General features: G+C 42.4%; 1 protein-coding gene and 1 pseudogene across 4 annotated transcripts in view; both read right to left on the reverse strand.

Annotated features, from left to right (window-relative positions):
- The window catches only part of LOC118703229 (ATP synthase subunit f, mitochondrial), a 21836-nt gene extending 1973 nt beyond the window's left edge, over positions 1-19863 (reverse strand). Inside the window, exons 1-4 of one of the 4 annotated variants that reach the window (XM_036410003.2) lie at positions 19226-19863; positions 16506-16626; positions 14833-14918; positions 14465-14610 (exon numbers count right to left, since the gene is read on the reverse strand). In XM_036410003.2, the coding sequence (XP_036265896.1) occupies positions 14581-14610; positions 14833-14918; positions 16506-16626; positions 19226-19678 (690 nt within the window). In that variant the 5' untranslated portion in view covers positions 19679-19863 and the 3' untranslated portion in view covers positions 14465-14580. Of the gene's footprint in view, positions 1-618; positions 727-6498; positions 6641-10104; positions 11177-14464; positions 14611-14832; positions 14919-16505; positions 16627-19225 lie in introns of those variants that run through there. The other 3 variants (XM_036410002.2, XM_036409999.2, XM_036410004.2) reach the window with 3 other exon arrangements.
- Positions 2108-2219, reverse strand: LOC118704012 (annotated as a pseudogene).
- Positions 19864-20220: the final 357 nt, after the last annotated feature.

Here is a 20220-nt window from a genome sequence, read left to right on the forward strand (position 1 = left end):
GAGTTCGACACCCCTACTTTAGACTGATGTCCACTATGCTTCACTCATTTTTTTCTTAAAGAAGTCTAATCATGTGAAAATGCTCATAGACATTTCTCTAAGATGAAGGCAATAGAAAATGTTTTCTTGGCTGAAATATCTCAGAGCCAGTCTTTGACATGACCAAACATGAAGTTCAAAAGCTAACAACTTCTCCCTGTCATCTACATCAGCGTTTTTCAACCGCTGTTCCGCGGCACACTATGTTGCCTAGTGTGCCGTAGGTGCAGACAAGACAAGAATTTTATAATTTTTCACTATTTTGTTTACTTAATATTTCATAATAAAGTAATTATAAAATACTTTATTTGTGTTTATTTGATTCCTATTCAAGAGAATTACTTTATATATAGTCAATATAGGCACAGAGTTAAATTTTTTAACATTTTCTAATGGTGGTGTGCCTCGTGATTTTTTTCATGAAACAAGTGTGCCTTTGCCCAAAAAAGGTTGAAAAACACTGATCTACATAACTTACTGGTCTGAGACAAGGCCTTTACCTCCCAAATTAATTCAGGAAAAAGAAATCTGAAGAACCAGAGATTTGCTTTTGTTTACACATATCCAAAAGGCTCTGACCTCTTTGAAATGCTCCAGCAATGCCTTTAGGGGAGAAATCCCGCATCCGTATCCAGGTTGGCAGCTCCCCTAATTTGACGTCCATCAGTCTCTTGTCCTTCAATGGCACTGATTAGGAAAAGCAAAAATACATACTGAAAAATCTCCAAGTAATACAAATAGCATCCTTTTATGTCACTCATTTCAACCATTCAATAAAGAGATAGTTTATAAAATTACTACATAGAGGTTAGACTGGACATAAGTAATATTATGAATAAATACGTTACACCAAATTCACTGTTTTAAGCCAGAGTCCATATAATGGCAGAATTGCATAGTGACAGATTTATTAATAAACAGGATTTTGAATAACAGCTTGCTGGGAATAACTATGTAAAAAGAACGAAGGGCCACGAGGATTAAGTAGTAGTGGACAGAATAACTACTGCAAAACTAATATTTACATATTTTAGCTCATTTAATCTTTGAAACAAGTAGTTGATGCCTTAATTTATAAGGTTGGGGCTGGGGGTGGAGATGGGGGGAGTAACTTAGAAAAGTTGGCCAAAGTCACACAGCATGCAGGCAGTGGAGGCAGGACTCAACCTCAGTTCTGGTCCCCCTACTCCTGAAACCAGTTTGATTTCTACTACAAGTATCCTACCTGAGACCACAGATGTCAAATGATAGTAAAAACCATTCCAAATGATCCAACAGGCCCCAGATTATATTCTAATGGGAGTCTGAAGACTGGACAGGAAGGGTTTCTATAGTTCCATTCTATACTCTCTGTGAGCTTAAAAGTAAAATAGAAAGGGGACTTGGGAGCGGGGGGTGGAACTGTGAGTGTTCAGATGCTCATGAGGGAATGATTTCCCTTCCCCCATGCTCCTCCAGAGGTCAACTTTATTATTTTTTATTTTTACTTTTTTCTGCAAGAGGACAAGGACAGTGGGTTACACCTGCCATCCCAGTGAGGTTACCTACTGCCCCTTCTCTCCCAGTGCTCTGGCTGGGACAATCATTTGCAGAGTTATCATCAGCCCAGTGAGGGAATCCACGTGGGCCCCAACTCCCAACTCATGGACAGGCAAATGCAGTGAGCGAACGAACCTCTTAGCAGCCCACCGGGCCCCAACTGATCAAGCCCCTCCTGATCCTGAAAGTGCTCTGCTTGTCTCAGGGTCCTTATAGTGTGGGTGCTCATGTGTGAGGTGGCTCCGACTGCCCACCCAGGGCAACAGGGAGCTCACAGCAGCATATGGTTCTTAGCTGGGGATTTGCACACCTGCCCAAGGACGGTTGCTAAGAAGCCACCGGCCTAGCCCTGTGAACACATTTTCAGGCAGGAGACCCTGTGCCAGGCAGTCCCACCCACCTCACTCAGCCCCCAGAACAGCTTCATCAAAGTGCTTAGGATCTCGCCTGAGGTCCCCAACTGTAGCCCAGACACAGGTCAGACTGCTGCACACATGGAACACAAATGCATACTGGCCAGGCGCGCTAGGACTGTCAGGCTATAAACCATTCTTAGTGCCCATTGTTCTGAGCAGAGTGTAGAAACAGCCACTTCCTCTGTCTGGCCCCGATGTCTGTGGTGCCAGCAGATCCAGCACCTGCAGCGCAGCCAGAGATCAAGTCTAAAAAGCTGCCTTCAGAGCAAGGCGTCAAGGACTAAAACTCCTGAATGACCAGCCACAGAAGCCAGACTAAATCACGCCAAAGTTTCTTTTCCATTTTGGGATCCAAGGAAAGATGAATGCTCCCTGAAGGCCAGCCTCAAGAGTCCACTGAGGGAACCCCACAGGCTTCCTAACATCTCCCAACCCTTAACAAGGGCAAGGGCTGTCAGGCATACAGAGAAATGCAAGGCTTAGCGGCAGCTGTCAGATCTGCTCCAGGTCGTCTGGAGAACGGACCCTTGGTATTGATGGGCCATGAAGGCATCTCAGGTGCTCACCTAAGGCTTGTCACAACAGACCAGTGAAACATGGAGGCATACTAAGCCTTTGACTTGCCTACATGGTTTAAGGGTTGTGGTTTAGGCTACCTGTCCCAAACAAACTGCCCCTTCCATAGATTCATCCATATGGAACACCTATCATATGCCAAGTAGCACACCAAGCACTGTGAATACAGTACTGACTGCAGACAAGGCCTTGCTCTCAGGAGCCAACACTCTATGGGTAAGACAACCATCTCATATACACCAATCTTCCTGAGCTCACCGTACTTGAGTCAAGTTTCATTTTCTCATATGCAACATAATTATTTTCACTGATGCCTTTGCATTTGCAGTGTCCCTGGTTCATCACACAGCTATCACAACTTAAATATCATCTCCTAAAAAGCCTCTTTATCTCAGTATAATCAGTGAGCTAATTTCCTCATCTGTAATAGTTTATTACAAGGATTAAACAAAAATCTGTATAAAAGCATTTGGAACAGTATTCAGAATTGTAAGTTGTTATTATTACTATTAAAATATCATTAGGTTGCCCTAACCGGTTTGGCTCAGTAGATGAAGCATCGGCCTGCGGACTCAAGGGTCCCAGGTTCAATTCTGGTCAAGGGCATGTACCTTGATTGCAGGCATAACCCCAGTGGGGCATGTGCAGGAGGCAGCTGATCGAAGTTTCTCTCTCATCAATATTTCTAACTCTGATGTTTCTCTCTATCCCTCTCCCTTCCTCTCTGTAAAAAAAAAAAAATATATATATATATATATATATATATATTTTTTTTTTTTTTAATCTCATTAAGTTTACATGAAACATTTTTTTTTTAAAGGATAAGGGTAGAGGGGAAAGCACATAAACCAAACTTTAGTATATTTTAATGACACAGGGTTTCAGGAATTAATCTCACTCTTTATTTTTTTTTACAAACAGAAAGCTGTAATTAGTTTAATTTCTGAGATGTCAGATGGTCTCAAATGAATGTTAAGATATGTTCCAAATCTCTATTGGAGAGTTCAGTGTAACAGATATTAAACTCAGCACTGAACAATGTTCTCCAAAAATGACCTATACCTCTCCCTGTTACCCTAATTGTGCTATTTTTAGGAAAGTTTAATAAGTACACATCCTATATTACAGGTTTATCTTTACTTGAATAAGTAAGCTTTTAATCCAAGGAATACTGTATCACATTTCTTCTTGAATAAGAACATAGTAATACCTTTGCTACACTCTCACAGCCTTCTTGCATGCAATAAGGAATCCAAACGTCATTCTAAAACCAACTCTGTCTTTAAATATGCCATTGCGGTGGGGAGTGGCAATGGAGGTATAGATGGAACTAGAATAGCGCAATGTTGCTAACTGCTGACACAAGGTCTGAGTACAAAGTGCTCCTTACAATATTCTGTTCCTTTTTAAATTTTTTTTATTCTGTTCCCTTTTTATTTTAAATCTTCCATAATAAAAGTGTTTTCAAAAATAGAACTATGTTGGGAGAAATATACAAAAGAATAACTTATAAATCAAAATATTTTTGACAAGTGTAAGGCTGGTGGCTCAAAAAAAATAAAATAAATCAGGCCACATCTGGGCCCACTGGAGCTATCATTGTCATGTTCACACAAATTATAAAATCACATTCTGCATTCTCAGGACCATATTCAGAAATTGGCATGGTACCTTGGCACATCAGAGGAGGAAAAAAGCCAACAATTTAAACTTACTTTCTATATGTTTATATCTCTATACTATGAAGAGCATTTCCTTAACCAAAATTAAGAAATGTATAAGCAAAGGGAGAAAACTACATTCTTTTTTTTTTAATGTGTACAATCTTTTTTTTAAAATATATTTTTATTGATTTTTTTACAGAGAGGAAGGGAGAAGGATAGAGAGTTAGAAACATCGATGAGAGTAACATCAATCAGCTGCCTCGTGCACATTCCCTACTGGGGATGCGCCCGCAACCAAGGTACATGCCCTTGACTGGAATCGAACCTGGGACCCTTTAGTCCACAGGCTGTTGCTCTATCCACTGAGCCAAACCAGCTAGAGCACTGGTCGGCAAACTCATTAGTCCACAGACCCAAATATCAACAGAACAATCGAAATTTCTTTTGAGAGCCAAATTTTTTAAACTTCAACTTCTTCTAATGCCACTACTTCAAAATAGACTCGCCCAGGCCGTGGTATTTTGTGGAAGAGCCACACACAAAGAGCCAAAGAGACGCATGTGGCTCGAGAGCTGCAGTTTGCCGACCAAGGAGCCAGGGCAAAATTACATTAGTTTTAAGAACAATTACAACACTATCACAAAACTCCAAGAGGCAATCAGATTCATTAGAGATAAATCTACACTTATTCCAAGAATTTCTTTTTTTTAGCCCTGGCTGGTTTGGCTCAGTGGATAGAGGGTCCCAGATTGGATTCTGGTCAAGGACATGTACCTTGATTGCAGGTAAATGTATGTTTCTACAATATCATCATTATTTAAGAGGCGTGGACTCCAATTCTTTTCCCTAGGATGATGCTGAATGGGCCAGATGTGACAGGCCCATGCCCGAAGGTCAGAGTTTTAGCTGGGATGAGCATCACTCACCTCTGCACCAGGCAGTATTCCATGCACCAAGTTGTTAAATCCTTAGTCCACGGTGCTATTCAGGTCAACCCTCTGCTTAACTAAGATGCCAAGTTTCAATGCTTCCTTTTCACATGTTGTCTTACTTAAACCACAAAACCACCTTTGGATAAATATTCTAGTGCCCGTTTTCACAGATGGCAAAAACAGCATCATTCATCTTTTCTGATCCCCTCTTCATTTCTCCAGGCTGAGATTAAGGATACAGAAACTGGGGTAGGTAAGACACACATAGGTTAATCAAAACTCTGCCTATGTCATGCTGTGATCTCGGGCAGGCCACACCACAAGGGATCAACATTCCTGGCAGTGACTTCTTGTAAAGGCTAATGTGAGGATCTAGGGCTTATATAATACATGATTGCCCTATTATTAAAAAAAAGTGTGCACAGTCCAATGTGTGTAGAGATTCATTCATATATGCCACCGAAAAGCCTACCAGTCAGTCCTAAGATCATCCTTTATATATATAAAATTGATTTTTTTTACGAAGAGGAAGGGAGAGGGAGAGAGAGTTGGAAACATGGATGAGAGGAACATCAGTCAGCTGCCTCCCGCACACCCGTTCCTGTGGATGTGCCCGCAACCAAGGTGCATGCCCTTGACTGGAATCGAACCTGGGACCCTTGAGTCCGCAGGCCGACGCTCTATCCACTGAGCCCAACTGGTTAGGACAAGATCGTCCTTGTGGTTCAAGCTCGGTTTACTACGAGGCCCCAAACTCCTAGGTTTGAATCCCAGCTCGGTCCTCTCACTAGTTGTGACCTTGAGTCGTCGGTCACTTCACCTTTGAGAGCCTACTGAGCGCACAGTCAACATACGTACATGCGTCTAACCTTTCCTTGTGTTAGGTACTGTCCTAGGCACTCAGCTTCTCCTGGGGCTCAATTTGAGTTTCAACTTTGGAAACAAGCATCTGCACGTAAGGTCCAAGTGCAAAGCCCCTGGGTCGCGGCGGGGACGAGAGCAGCTACTCCTCAGCGAGGAGAGGCGAGGAGAGGAGAGAGGGAGTCCTGGGGCGGCGCATTCCCAAGCCCAGAGGCGCGTGGCCCGGCTGCCCTCGCCTCGCTCCCGCCTTTGCCCTCCCCGCCGCAGCCCGGAGGGGCAGCCGGAGAGCGGAGAAAGGTCGGGCAGCGCAGGACCCTGGCAAAGGGTCCGGAGCGCGGCGGGTGCGGTCGCGGCGAAGGCCCTCCGCGAAGACAGGCGCCCCGCGGCTCCCTCCCCGCCCCGTGCGTCTGTGAGCCCCGGGCTGGCTCCAGCTCCCAACCTGCCAGGCCCCAACCGGCTCCCGGTGCTTACCGACTGACGCCATCTTGGAGTCCGGGGTGTCCGCTCTCGGGGCCGCGCAAGGACTGCTGGGTACGGCGCACGAGCCCCCCGGCGTGGGGGCGTGGAGAGCAGAGGCTCACGGGAACCCGGAAGTGCCTGAGGCTCCGCCTGGGCTGCAGGTTCTCCGGAATGAAAGGCACATGCCCTTGACTGGAGAACCTGCGACCCTTCAGTCCACGGGTCGACACTCTATCCACTTATAAATCTCTTCTTTTATTGATGGGCTTTTAGGGTATTTCCACTTCAGGGCTATTACAAAACATGTCAACCATGCCCTTGACTGGAAAGGAACCTAGGACTGTTCAGTCCATAGGCCAACACTCTGCACTAAGCTAAACAGGCTAGGGCCTGACAGATTTTTAAAGATTTGATAACCTGTAAGGTGTGAAATAATAGTATCTAATTGTGGCTTAATTTGCATATCTATTACTACTAATATAATTGAGCAGCTTTTCATTATCATGGGCTGTGATTTCTATTTTGTCTTTTCCTGATTTTAATGTAGTAGAATTTATCAGTCTTTTAATAGTGCTTTTTGAATCTTGTTTCAGATTGCAACCAATTTATCAGAAATGTCTTTTTCTTCCTAGGCACACAGCTAGATCACATTTCACAGATTGTATTGTTCAACATGTCTAGGTGACTGAGTCCTAACCAAGAGAATGAGTAGAGGTGATGTGTGCCACTTCTTGGTGAGGCCCATGAAAGCTCTGACACCTCTGTGCTCTTTTCTTCTTTCCAGTTGACTAGGTTACAAAACCCAGGGCATTTTGGCAGCCATGTGATAGGGCTGCCATCAAACTGATGGCTTGGAGAGCCATCCTGCCAGTCATGTAAATGTGCCTTAAACTTACAGGAGCGAGAACAACTATAGCTTTTGGGGTGTTTTTTAGAGCTGTTATCATAAGTTAACTGAATTCATGTTTAAGATATTCTTCACTAATCTAAGATCAGAAAAAGACCACCTATATTTTTTCCAAATGAATTTGTGTTTCAATAAAAAAAATAAAAATAAAAGCTGAATTATTAAATAACTAAGCTTGGTCTTTTAGCACTTTCTGGTATGGATATAGTTGTGTTTTACCCAAAAATGTATATGATGAAGCCCTAAATCATAGTGCCTCGGAATGTGATTGTGTTTGGAGACAGGGCCTTTTAGGAGGTGATTAAGTTAAAATGAAGTCACTAGGGTGGGCTGAAATCTTATCTGACTGGTGACTTATGAAATGGAAATTTGGAAGACACTTGAAGACACAGGGAAAAGACAGCCATGTATAAGCCAAGGAAAGAGGCCTCAGGAGGAACCAACCCTGCCAACATCCTGATCTTAGAGTCCCTAGCCCTAGTTGGGGTGTGAGAAAAATTATATTTATCATCCCAGTCTTTTTTTTTTTTTTTTTATGACATCAGAGCAGACTAAGACACCCTTCATAATATAGGGATCAGAGATTACATAAGCACATTAATTTACTGTAAATAGTAGTTGGTATGATAAACAATAAACAAAACCTACCAATAGTGTTAGTAAAGAAAACATTTTGGGATAGGATACTTGAGAAGCAAAAATTTTAAATTGTTTTCTGAGAGTGGAATTTTTCCTTTGTTATTTGTTAGAAACATCGAGGAAAGGGACCGAGGAAAGGAAGATGGAATTAAAAGCAGAGAAACATCTTGACCAAAGGCATATATGTGGGAAATTCAAGTAGTATATAGGTAGCAGTAAATGTCTCTAGAAGGTAGATAAAAACTAAAATTGGAGAGAGAACAGTTCATTCTAAGTTTGCAGAGTTACTATAGTAAAAACAATAGGATCAGTACCTATACCAGGTTATATACTACATAACTATCACTATTTGACTTTGGGAAAATATCCTTAATAAGCTTAGAGAAAATACCACTGTGATACAGCTCATGGCTTGCTTAAACTTTTATCATTCCCTCATTCTCAGTCATTTTAATACTGAATCTCATTTAAATAAAAATTTAAAGATACCTAGGCCAGCCCTTTCATAGTCCTTCCTGTTGGTTACAAGGAAGATCAAAGGAGAAAGCACATACTACTAGTCTACCACATCCAAGATAAAGGAGATGAGATCTGAATGGCAATTATTTTGGTTTCAGTTTTTGTACATTTAGGGGGAAAATATGAGGTAAAGTGACAATGCCAGAGAACTCTCAGAACATAATTGGTGTTTGCTTCAGGGCAAATTGGGAAATTATATTGAAAGCCAAAAATAGCTCACACTGATCAGATTTCTACCTGGGAGCCTAGCCTTAGATTTTAGAGAACAATCCAAATGATGCCAAAATTACATTAACATTCACTACATACTGTCTTGCCTCCGTTGTTACATCCATTTGTTGGAATATGATGCAGCCATTGCATAAAGGTTATAAAAACTATATAAAATCCTTAATACCTAATGTTAAATACATAAAATATAAAAACTAATTTTTATTTTACAAAAATATCAGGAAAAATCAGAAGGAAATACAGTCGACTCTTGAACAACACAGGTCTGAACTGCAAAGGTCCACTTATACACAAACTTTTTCAATAAATATACAGGCAGCATGCTGTACTTACAGGTTTCACATCTGTGGATACAACCAATTGCAGGTGGAAGACAGTATTTTCAATCTGTGGTTGGAAATTTGCAGACATAGAATGCTGATTATATGCATTTTCCTATATCATCATTTAATATAAGGGACTTGAGCATACGCAAATTTTCATCTGCAGGGGATTGAAGCCAATCCCCACAGATATCTAGGGATGACTTAAATATTGGGGGAGTCAAATTATACATGGATTTTTCACTGTGCAGGGTGTAGGCACCCCTAACCCTCAAGTAGTTCAATGGTTAACTGTAAATGCCAGTAACAGATCAAGTGTGGGAGTATGGGTCATTTTCTCCCTTGTTGTTTTCCCAAATATCCAGTAATGTGCTTATATCCCTTTAAAAAAAAAAAAAAAAAAGTTCAGAATTCAGATGCAATACATGTTACCAGTGTACAGAACTGGAAAAAGATGGATTTAGGCTCTAATCCAAGTTTTTATTTGTGCCTACAGGTTAACACAATAGGGAAAGAATGGGAAAGAGGGACTCGGCAAAACTGAATATTTTAAAGGTCAAAAGCATAGAGTGGCTCTTGTGTTCACTGAACTGAATGTATGAGGTGTTTTGTATGAGAAAGTACTTGAAATTCTCTCTACCATCTAAGTAGATGATAATGGGAAGTCACTAAAATGAATTCTTGGGGAAGTAACGGGAGTGCGGAAGATTTGAGCGAAGAGCAGCAGAGGTAAGAAGGGTGGAGAGACAAGGACAGACTGCTGCACCCTTCTCAGAAGTCTCCTCCACAGGTCCACCTGGTGGAGGGGCTCCCAACTTACGTGCTTCTCCTTCCTAGCAATACTCTATGAACATTACGCCTTGAAATTTAAGTCGGACTGAATCTATCTTGGTTGTGATGCCCAAGGAAATATGACCCACGATTGACTGAAATACACCAAATGCCAGAGAATGTAGTTGCAGGGCAATAATAAAATGAAAGAAAACAGCTCATGCAGAATCATGTCAAAAGGATGGGGTTTTATTTCTGTGAATCCTTTGGTGTCGAATAAGGTGTGGACTCTGTCTAAAGCTTTCCCCACATTCAAGACATTTATAAGGTCTTTCTCCAGTGTGAGTTCTCTGGTGTATAATGAGGGTCGCACTCTGACTGAAGCGTTTCGCACAGACAGAACATTCATAAGGCTTCTCCCCGGTGTGGGTTCTCTGGTGTTTAGAGAGGTCAGAGCACCGTTTGAAGCTTTTCTCACATTCTTCACATGTATAGGGTCTTTCCCCTTTATGGATTCGCTGATGCCTAAAGCGATTGGAAATACGGCAGGTCTCCCCACATTCAGTACATTTATAGTGTTTCTCTCCTATGTGGATTCGTTGATGCCGATTGAGATGTGAGCTCTGCCTGAAGCTGTCCCCACATTTGGGACATGTGTATGGCTTTTCCCCTGTATGTGTCCTCTGGTGTTTAATCAAGGCAGCACTCTGACTGAAGCTCTTCCCACATTCTTTGCATTCATAGGGTTTCTCCCCAGTGTGGATTCTCAGGTGTTTTAAGAGGTCAGAACGCTGTTTGAAACCCTTTCCACAGTTATCACATTTATAAGGTCTTTCTTCACGGAGCTGCCTTTGGGTCTGAAAAAGGACTGACGTATGGAAATTTTCCACATTGTCAATAGATTTGTGAGGTTTCATCACTATATCTAAACTCTGTTTGCACTTGTTGCCACGTTCAGCACCATTAACAGACCTCTCTGCTGTCAGGCCATGCCTACAAAGAACCAAGTTTGAACTTCTGGCACTATTCCCAATTTCATTATTTTTGGAGTCTCCCTCTTCTGAGGGAACATTCTTGAGATCTGAGATGCTGGTGAGTCTTTGCTCCTCAGGAGAATTTTCAAGTTTCAGGAATAAAGGGTTTCTTGAGTGCTTTTCTACCATCTGCTCATGGGTGTGACCACATTTGGACAACAGGGGAGCATTCCCCTGGGACCTTTCTTGTAGCTGCATCTGTGGCTCTACTTCTAGAATTTCTTGCTTTGGAATCAACTCTTTGTTCTCTGTTCTGGTTTCCAAACCTGAAACATTAAAATACAAACTGATGACATTTCATCCTGTGTAAGAGTGAAATAAACAAGTGCTAGCAGAAAAATAGCCCTAACAATAACCTTTTTAATGTCGATGAAACTACTCCTGAAGTTGAATTTAGTTAAGCTGTCAGATGTGTTCACATTTTCTTGTACAAACCCCATTTCTTCGCTTTTATACTTGTGCCTGCACCCACCAACCCATCTCTTATCCCCCTGCCCCACTCCACTATTCTATGAGTTACCACATTATGACAGGGTGTCAAGAGAGGTGGTATAGCTTTTATCCTATGGCTGAAGGATGGTTTGACAAAGAGAAATTCTATTCATGATGAGTTACTGTATTAGACATACCAGGCACCTCCAATGTCTGAAGACAGAGTCTGTGTGGGAGATATATCTAGTACTGATTGAAAGTCTATAATGGAACAGTCAAGACACCAGAGTCTATCCCCCAATCCAGAATTCTTACAGTTTACTCTCCAAAAAGGCCAGACCAGATAAATTCCGGATCAGGGACATCAGGCACAGTTAAAGAACAGGTGACAAGTACCATTAGCATATCAGGACAATCAAGTGAAAACTAACACACTAATTTGTAAAAACCCAATGTACTGTCCTCTCCTGAAGCTCAAACTACTGGCTCCAAAGCTTATGTTCTTTAGACAGAAAGGGCAGGAAAAAATTTTTTTCAAATCCTCACCTGAGAATATGTTTATTGATTTTTAGAGAGGAAGGGGGAGAAACATTGATCAGTTGCCAACCAATATGTGCCCCTATCAGGGATCAAAACTGCAACCTCTTTGGTATACAGGATGATGCTCCAACCAACTGAGCCACATGGCTGGGGCAAGGGCAGAAAATTTTATGGCAGGAATTTCATAGGCTTATTCCCTATTGCAGTGGTCAGAAAACTCATTAGTCAACATAGCCAAATATCAACAGTACAACGATTGAAATTTCTTTTGAGAGCCACATTTTTTAAACTTAAACTATATAGGAAAGTACATTATTATTAACTTTAATTAGGGTACTCCTAACCTGGCCTTTGCTGAAAAATTCAAGGGGCCAAAGAGCTGCATGTGGCTCACGAGCCACAGTTTGCCAACCACTGCCTTATTGTATTCCCATCTAAAATAGCACCTGGTTTACTGCAGCTACTCAATAAAATATCTGTTGAATAATCTCTTGTTGAAATATTTGTTGGAAAATAAAGCTAAGGAGATCTCCTAGAAAGTGAAATAAAAGATAAAGAAATAGAAAACGGATTGGGGACTTGACAGAATCAATTCATGCGTTCCAACATCCAAATGAAAGAAATCCCAGTAACAACATAGTAAAAATGAGATAAAAATAAGTGGACAGATAGATTTAAAAAATACTATAGAAAATTTCTCACAGCTCAAAGATATGGGTTTCTATGAGGGCCTGCAACTACTCAGGACAATGAATGGGTGCGGAAAACACATACCTCATATTAAGCCATATCCATTGTGAAATTTCATAGTAGCAGGAATAAAGAAAAGCTTCTAAAGGCTTCTACACAGGACAAATTGATTGTATGCCAAGGATAAAATATCACAGTGACAAAAGATTTCTCAATAGCAACATGGCATACTGGCCAGAAAATTCAGTCTTCAAAATTCAAACATATTATTTCTAATATTGAATGCTATATCCAGCCACACTATAATACAAATGTAAGAGAAGACTAAATATACTTCCTCACATTGACAAAGTTTCTTTTTTTTTTTTTTTAATATATTTTATTGATTTTGTACAGAGAGGAAGGGAGAGAGGTAAGAGAGTTAGAAACATCGATGAAAGAGAGTCATCGATCAGCTGCCTCTTGCATACCCCCTACTGGGGATATGCCCGCAACCAAGGTACCTGCCCTTGACCGAAATCGAACCTGGGACCCTTCAGTCCCCAAGCCGACGCTCTATCCATTGAGCCAAAACGGTCTCGGTAAGTTTCAAGAAATTTAGCTCCCAAGTATATGTTCTCTGGAACACATTAGAAGAGTTCTCCACCAAATCAAGGGGTTAAAATGAAAGAAGAAATTGTATGGGATCTAGGGGGGGGGAAAAAGAATTCCCAGGGTGATACTGAATAAGTCAACAGATCTGGAGAAGAAGCCTATTCACACTGGAGCAGATTCCCCTCAGGGGATATGAAAATGATGGCATATCTGATGTATATGAACATGCTGAAAGGAGTTTTACATTTCTAACGGAAAGCTTGTGAGTGAACTAGTGTTCAGTAGTTAGAAGAGTAAGCACATGCAAAACGAGGCATTTTTAATTCCAGGAAAACCGTAAAAGGAAAGTGTAAAAGCTATAAAAGTTTTATTCAATATGTGGGTGAATGTAGATAGTATTTTGTTTTTTTAGATTCAATTGTTGATATGTTTTTATTGACATTTTGTTGTTCATATTTTTAATCTTTTTTTCCTTCTCTTTTTACTTATTTTTAATATATACATTAAATAGACTAAAGGCCCCATGCACGAATTCATGCGCCAGTGGGGTCCCTCGGCCTGGCCTGCTGGATCAGGCCAAACCCAGCTCTCCAATATCCCCAAGGGGTCCTAGATTGCAAGAGGGCGCAGGCCAGGCCAAGGGACCCCACCAGAGCATGATGGGGGCCGGGGAAGGACTTGAGGAGGGCTACAGGGCATGTCTAGCCAGTCTTGTTCAGTCCCGATCTGCCAGACCCCAGCAGCAAGCTAACCTACAGGTCATAGCATCTGCCCCCTGGTGGTCAGTGCACATCATAGCGAGCGGTTGAGTGGCTTTAGCATATCATTAGCATATTATGCTTTGTTTGAATGGTCGACAGGTCAAACGGACACTTAACATATTAGGCTTTTATTATATAGAATATAATAAAATATATATATATTTTAAAAAAGAGACAGCTCTAACTGGTTTGGCTCAGTGGATAGTGTGTCAGCCTGTGGACTGAAGGGTCCCGGGTTCGATTCCGGTCAAGGGTATGTGCCTTGGTTGCAGGTACATTCCCAGTGTGGGGGGGGGGAGGAATATGTGTGTGTGTGTGTGTGTGTGTGTGTGTGTGTGTGTGCAGAAGGCAGCTGATCGATGTTTCTCTCTCATCGATGTTTCTAACTCTCTATCCCTCTCCCTTCCTCTCTGTAAAAAAATAAAAAATTATATTTAAAAAGAAAAAGAAACAATGATGAGAGAGAATCATTGATTGGCTGTCTCCTACACACCGACACTGGGGATCAACCCCACAACCCAGCATGTGCCCTGACTGGGAATCAAACTGTGACCTCTTGGTTCATAGGTCAATGCTCAACCACGAGCCATGCCTGCTGGGCTCTTCAATTTTTAAAGGGAACACTTAGACGACTACGTTAAGACATCATGCCGTCAGCTGAACACCAAATGTTGATAAGGATAGAGAAAGAATTATTATTATTATTATTATTATTTTAGTTATATTTATATATTTATATATTACAGTTATATATTAAAAACAGAAAAACTTGCCTGAAGAGAAACTCCTGAAGGACCCAAGTGGCTCAGGAAGTTTACTGTCCCCCCGGCCCCCAAATTCCTTTGTAAAATCTTCCAGTGCGATCTTCAGGAAACCCGCCCGCCCAGCCCCTGCCCAGCCGCCTGTGGAGAAAGAATTATTGTATACTGCTTGTATTCTTCTGGACAGTACGATAGGCAAATATCCCTAAGTATATTCTTCTCAGAAACTCCTACAGCGAGAAAGACACAAGAATGTTCAGTGTACTGTTGGTAATGGTGAAAAACTGGAAGCCTTAATCTCCATTGGCAGGAGAATGGATAAATGAACTTGGGAACATTCTACAATGTATATATGGATGTTAAAATGAATTAACTAGAGTGATATCAACGTGGATAAATCTCAAAATGTAGTGTTGGGGAAAAGGCAAGGTGCAATGAAATCATACAATAATATATACTGAGTGGCCAGATTATTATGATCACCCCATCAGTACTTCTTTGAGTCAACTCTGCCTTCAATTCTGCAGTGATTCTTCTTGGCACTGACTCCATGAGATGCTGAAAGTGATGTGAGGAACCTGACACCATGCCTGATGTGACACCACTGTCCAGTTCTGTGAGATTTGATGGTTGTGGAACCAGTTAACTTCGTCCCACAAGTGCTCAATTGGATTGCAATCTGGTGATTGTGGGGGCCACCTAAGCAAGGTAAAGTCTCCCTCGTGTTCTTGAAACCACTCCTGCACAATACAGCACCATGGCATGGTGCATTGTCTTATCGGAAGAAGCCATTTCCATTGGGATATGCCATCAACATGATAGGATGAACTTGATCAGCAACGATACTTAGGTATGTTGTGCTATTCAGATGTTGTTCCACATGAATTAAAGGGTCCAAATCATGCCAGGAAAACATGCCCCAAACCATAACACTGCCACCCACCAGATTGAAGGATTGTACTCATGCATGAGGGGTGCATGCTTTCATGCTATTTCCGTGAAATTCTCACTCTGCCATCTGCATAATGCAACTGCAAACATTATTCATTGGACTACATGACTTTTTTCCAATATTCGACTGTCCAATCCTTGTGTTCCTGTGCGAATTGGAGATATTTTACCTTGGTAACTGCAGACAGCAAAGGTGTTCGAACAGGCCTTTGGCTTTCATATCCCATAAGATGCAATGTATGGCTAATTTGCCTACAAACGTCAGGTGGTCATAATAATCTGGCCACTCAGTGTATATATACCATAAAAACATGTTAAAGTAGTATATAAATGTTTATATAATCACATTTATATATTTACATGTTTATGTACATGTTTACACACATATATATAGAGGGAAAGAGAGAGAGTGTGTGTGTGAGTGTGGCTACATGAATATGTATTCAATAGAAAGAATATAAAATACACATGGAAATGATAAATACCCACAAGATATTGGTTACCTCTGAAAAAGAAGGGAAACCAGAAGCTTTCAAGGAAGATATGCATATAGCTGTAACATATTTTTGTTAAAAAAATAACTAAAAAAAAAATGAAGCCAATATGGCAGATATTAAAATCTGATCAACCAAGTGGTAGCTACACAGGTGCCATTGTATCTTTTATACTTTTCTGTATTTATTTTATTGAAACTGAATTAAAACAAGAAGCCTAACAATACAGAATTAAAAAGTCTTAAGATCACAAAAGAGAACCTTGGACTCTCAACCTATTTCTGTGAGTGGCAGACTGGCTTAGGGATCAAACTGAAGCAAACCCTTCACAAATGACACAGAGCTAGAAACAAGCAAAGTCATAGCACTTACTTGGTAGGACTGTGCTCCCATAATCCTTCAGCATGTCCTCCCTGTAGAAGTCCCTCTGAACTGGGTCCACAGGCTCCCACTCCTCCCAGGTTACAGGTACATCCTTGTCCTTCATTAATCCCTGAAACAAAGAGAGACCTCCCTCAGCACCTGCTGTCCCAGGATCCCTTACCACTAGTCTCAGGATAAGGCTAGCCTGAGCCGGCAGTACTGAAGAGGAAGCACTGAGAATGAAGAAACAAACACTTCTGTTGAGCCTTTACCAGTGAATCATGTACTGACTGGGTAGTTTCAAAATGACCAAAAACAGAAGCTGCTGTTCTCTTGCAATCCCCAAAAGCCATTTTGTGGACTGTCTACACTAACTTGGGGTAAAAGCAAAATAATAATTTGAGTTACATCACTGTGATTTATCAAAATGGAAATATGATGTAGATTAAAAATGTATAGATAACCAGATCAGAGAGTCCTAAATTCCAACGCTGGCTCTAAAACAGCTTCCTCATGTGTGAAATGGATATAAATATGTCTTAAGAAGATGAAGGTACCTCATCAGCACAGGTACTCAATAAAATTTCCTTTCCCTCTTTGACCATTGCACAATAAGATGATTACCCAACAAGATGATCTTTTGAAAAGGCTTAATGTAAGTTGACTATTTACAGAAAGTAAAGCCACAGTTCTTAGAGAGGAAAGCTTCTAAAACTGGTGCAGAGAGAGGTTCCAGTTATGTCTCACAAACTGACTCCAAAGATCTCACACTCAATGTCAGAGAGGATTTTTATTTTATTTTATTTTAATTTTCTACTATGTTTTGACTTTCAGCTGGGAGATGTCCCCTCTGGGTGTAAGCCAATTCTTAGAGAGCAAAGGTTCAGCTGAGACTGGTTAATCTAGAGCCCTATCTTCTCTATGGGGCCTGCACACCCAAGGAGACAAGATTCCTCTGCCTTAATCATCCCACGGTCAGGTACCAGGCGACTAGGAACCCCTGCATTATTTACAGCTGACTAGAAGATTTAAACTAAGCAACCCTATTGTTTACCCTGCCATGCTCTTCCTTTCCCTCTGAAACCCCCATTTAGACTCTGGCCTAACTTTTCCCTAGCTCCTGATATCTGCCTCCTGACTACGACCTGGTATTTTCCCAGGAGGTTCTGTGTAGCATGCAGTGCCTCCTGTCTCCAGGACCTGAGTGTAGTACATTTCACACCCTCCCCCCTCGCCAGCCTCTCCTCCATCTCTGTGTAAACTTTACTAAAGGAAAACCACACCCTTGTGTGTTTTCTCTCCACTTAATACTTCATTACAAACTATTTCACTTCTAACACCAGATGTGTGTGTTTCCCCACGTCAAGCAATTCTCCAACGCCAGCTAGCTGTATCCTACAGTTTAACTCAATTCTGATACTACGTACCTGGAGATGGGTTCAGATCCCACAGGTTGAGGAATCAGTCCTATAAGACTGCCCCCTTCCCAACTTCAGATGCTAACTGTAAACCCACCACCTGTTTCTGACCAACCAGCTTTAGATCAGAGGTTCCCTGGAGTTCAAAATTAATTTCCCGGAACAGCTTCAGAACTCAGGAAAACAATTTACTTACTAGCCTTAGTCGGCCTGCGGACTGAAGGGTCCCAGGTTCCATTCTGGTCAAGGGCATGTACCTTGGTTGCGGGCATATCCCTTGTAGGGAGTGTGCAGGAGGCAGCTGATCAATGTTTCTCTCTCTCTCTCTCTCTCTCTCTCTCTCTCTCTCTCTCTTTATATAAATATTTTGTTGATTTCTTACAGAGAGGAAAGAGAGGGATAGAGAATCAGAAACATTGATGAGAGAGAAACATTGACCAGCTGCCTCCTGCACCCCACCTCCCCCCAGATGTGCCCTCAACCCAGGTACATGCCCTTGACCGGAATCGAACCTGGGACCCTTCAGTCCACAGACCGACACTCTATCCACTGAGCCAAACCGGTTTTGGCAATGTTTCTCTCTTATCCATGTTTCTCTCTATCTATCCCTCTCCCTTACTCTCTGTAAAAAAAAAAAAATCAATAAAATATATTTTAAAAACCCACAAAAAACAATTTACTGACTAGATTACCAGTTAATTATAAAAGGTTATAACTCGGAAACAACAAGATAGAGGAGATGCATAGGGCAAGGTCTGGGAAGATCGCATGCTTGGAAGCTTGTCCCCATAGAGCTGGGGCGTATTGCTCTCCCACTAAGTGGATGCACTTACAGTCTGGAATCTCCCTGAATCCTATGCAATTGGAACTTTTATGAAAGCTTCATCACGTAAGTGATCAATAATTAACTCCACTTCCAGCCTCTCTCTCCTCTCTGGAGTACTAGATATTATCAACTGTGGGAGGAGGGAGTCGCCAAACCGTTAAAAAGTAAAAAGGGAACCTCACATTCAAAGTGGTGGAGGAGCATTGCTGTTACAGCATTCTGACATCCTTCTTACCCCAATCATCGAGTTATACAAAGGGGTGTCTCAGAATGAGTGAACAACACCCTCGAGTAACTGGTTTTGTGCTGAGCGGTCTCTAGCTCAAGGATCATTTCCTGAATGGACTCGTCCCTGTTTCCCTTCGGAAAGGAAACGTCTTATGCACATTCTAAAGTTCACACAAATGTAATAAGGAAGAAAAAAGACCTTCTGAAACTCATACACCTCCACTCCCCCACACTCCGTCCACCGGCGCACTACGCACCTGGAGGGAGGTTGCACCGAGCGTTCCCTGAAGGGCCCGCACGATGGCCGCAGCCTGGGCGCCGCCCGCGGGGCGGTGCTTCCGCACGCGGTCCTGCAGCTCCGCGGGCAGCGCGGTCAGGAACTGCTCCAGCACCAGCAGCTCCAGGATCTGCTCCTTCGAGTGCACCTCGGGCCTCAGCCACCGGCGGCAGAGTTCCCTGAGCCGGTGCAGCGCCTCCTCGGGTCCGGCCACCTCCTGGTAACGGAACCGCCTAAAACACTGCCGACAAGTTTCGGGATCCAGGGAATCCACAGGCGGGCCGGGCTCCCGGGATTCCGGGGAGTCTTCCTCCACTTTCACTATCAGAAGCCCATCGCTCAGGGGCTGCGCGGCGACCCTGGGCCCCGCAGCCGCCGTCCACGCCCCCGCCTCAGCCTCCCTGCCTTCTCCCGCGGCCAAGCTCGAGCTCATCTTCCTTCAGCGCGCGCCGACTTCTCCGGAGTTTTGCCGTCAGGTGAGAAGGGAGCAAACCCTGCAAAAACCCACACAACTCATCGTCCTTCCTCAGGTGGCGGCGCAATCCACCCGGCCCCCAGCAGGAGCCCTCCTAACCCCAGCTTTGCCACTTAGGACCGCCCGTCCCGTGACAAAAAAAAAAAAAAAAATCAACAAAAACTAGTAACTCGGGCCGGAAGTGCGTCACCGACTCCCTGCGGTACACACCCTCCGGGGCATTTCCGGGGTCTCTCTAGGCGCCCTGGAGGACTGGGCTGAATCTTGGTGGTTTGCCGCCCGCCCCTTCTTTTTGTGGAGATTGTAGTCCTTCAGGTTACAGAACTAACCGGTTCTCTTTTTTCTTTTAAAACTTGAATGCCATTCTTTAACACACTGTCTGTGAATAAAGTTTTAAAGCTTTGTTTTGGGAAAAGTTAAAAATGCAACTGTACAATGAGTTGTAAAAAACATTCACCCATGTGGTATTTGTTTACACAAGAAAGGTTTGTAGAGTATCT

This window comes from Pipistrellus kuhlii, unplaced genomic scaffold (assembly GCF_014108245.1).
Source record: "Pipistrellus kuhlii isolate mPipKuh1 unplaced genomic scaffold, mPipKuh1.p scaffold_m20_p_4, whole genome shotgun sequence".
Classification (NCBI taxonomy): Eukaryota; Metazoa; Chordata; class Mammalia; order Chiroptera; family Vespertilionidae; genus Pipistrellus; species Pipistrellus kuhlii.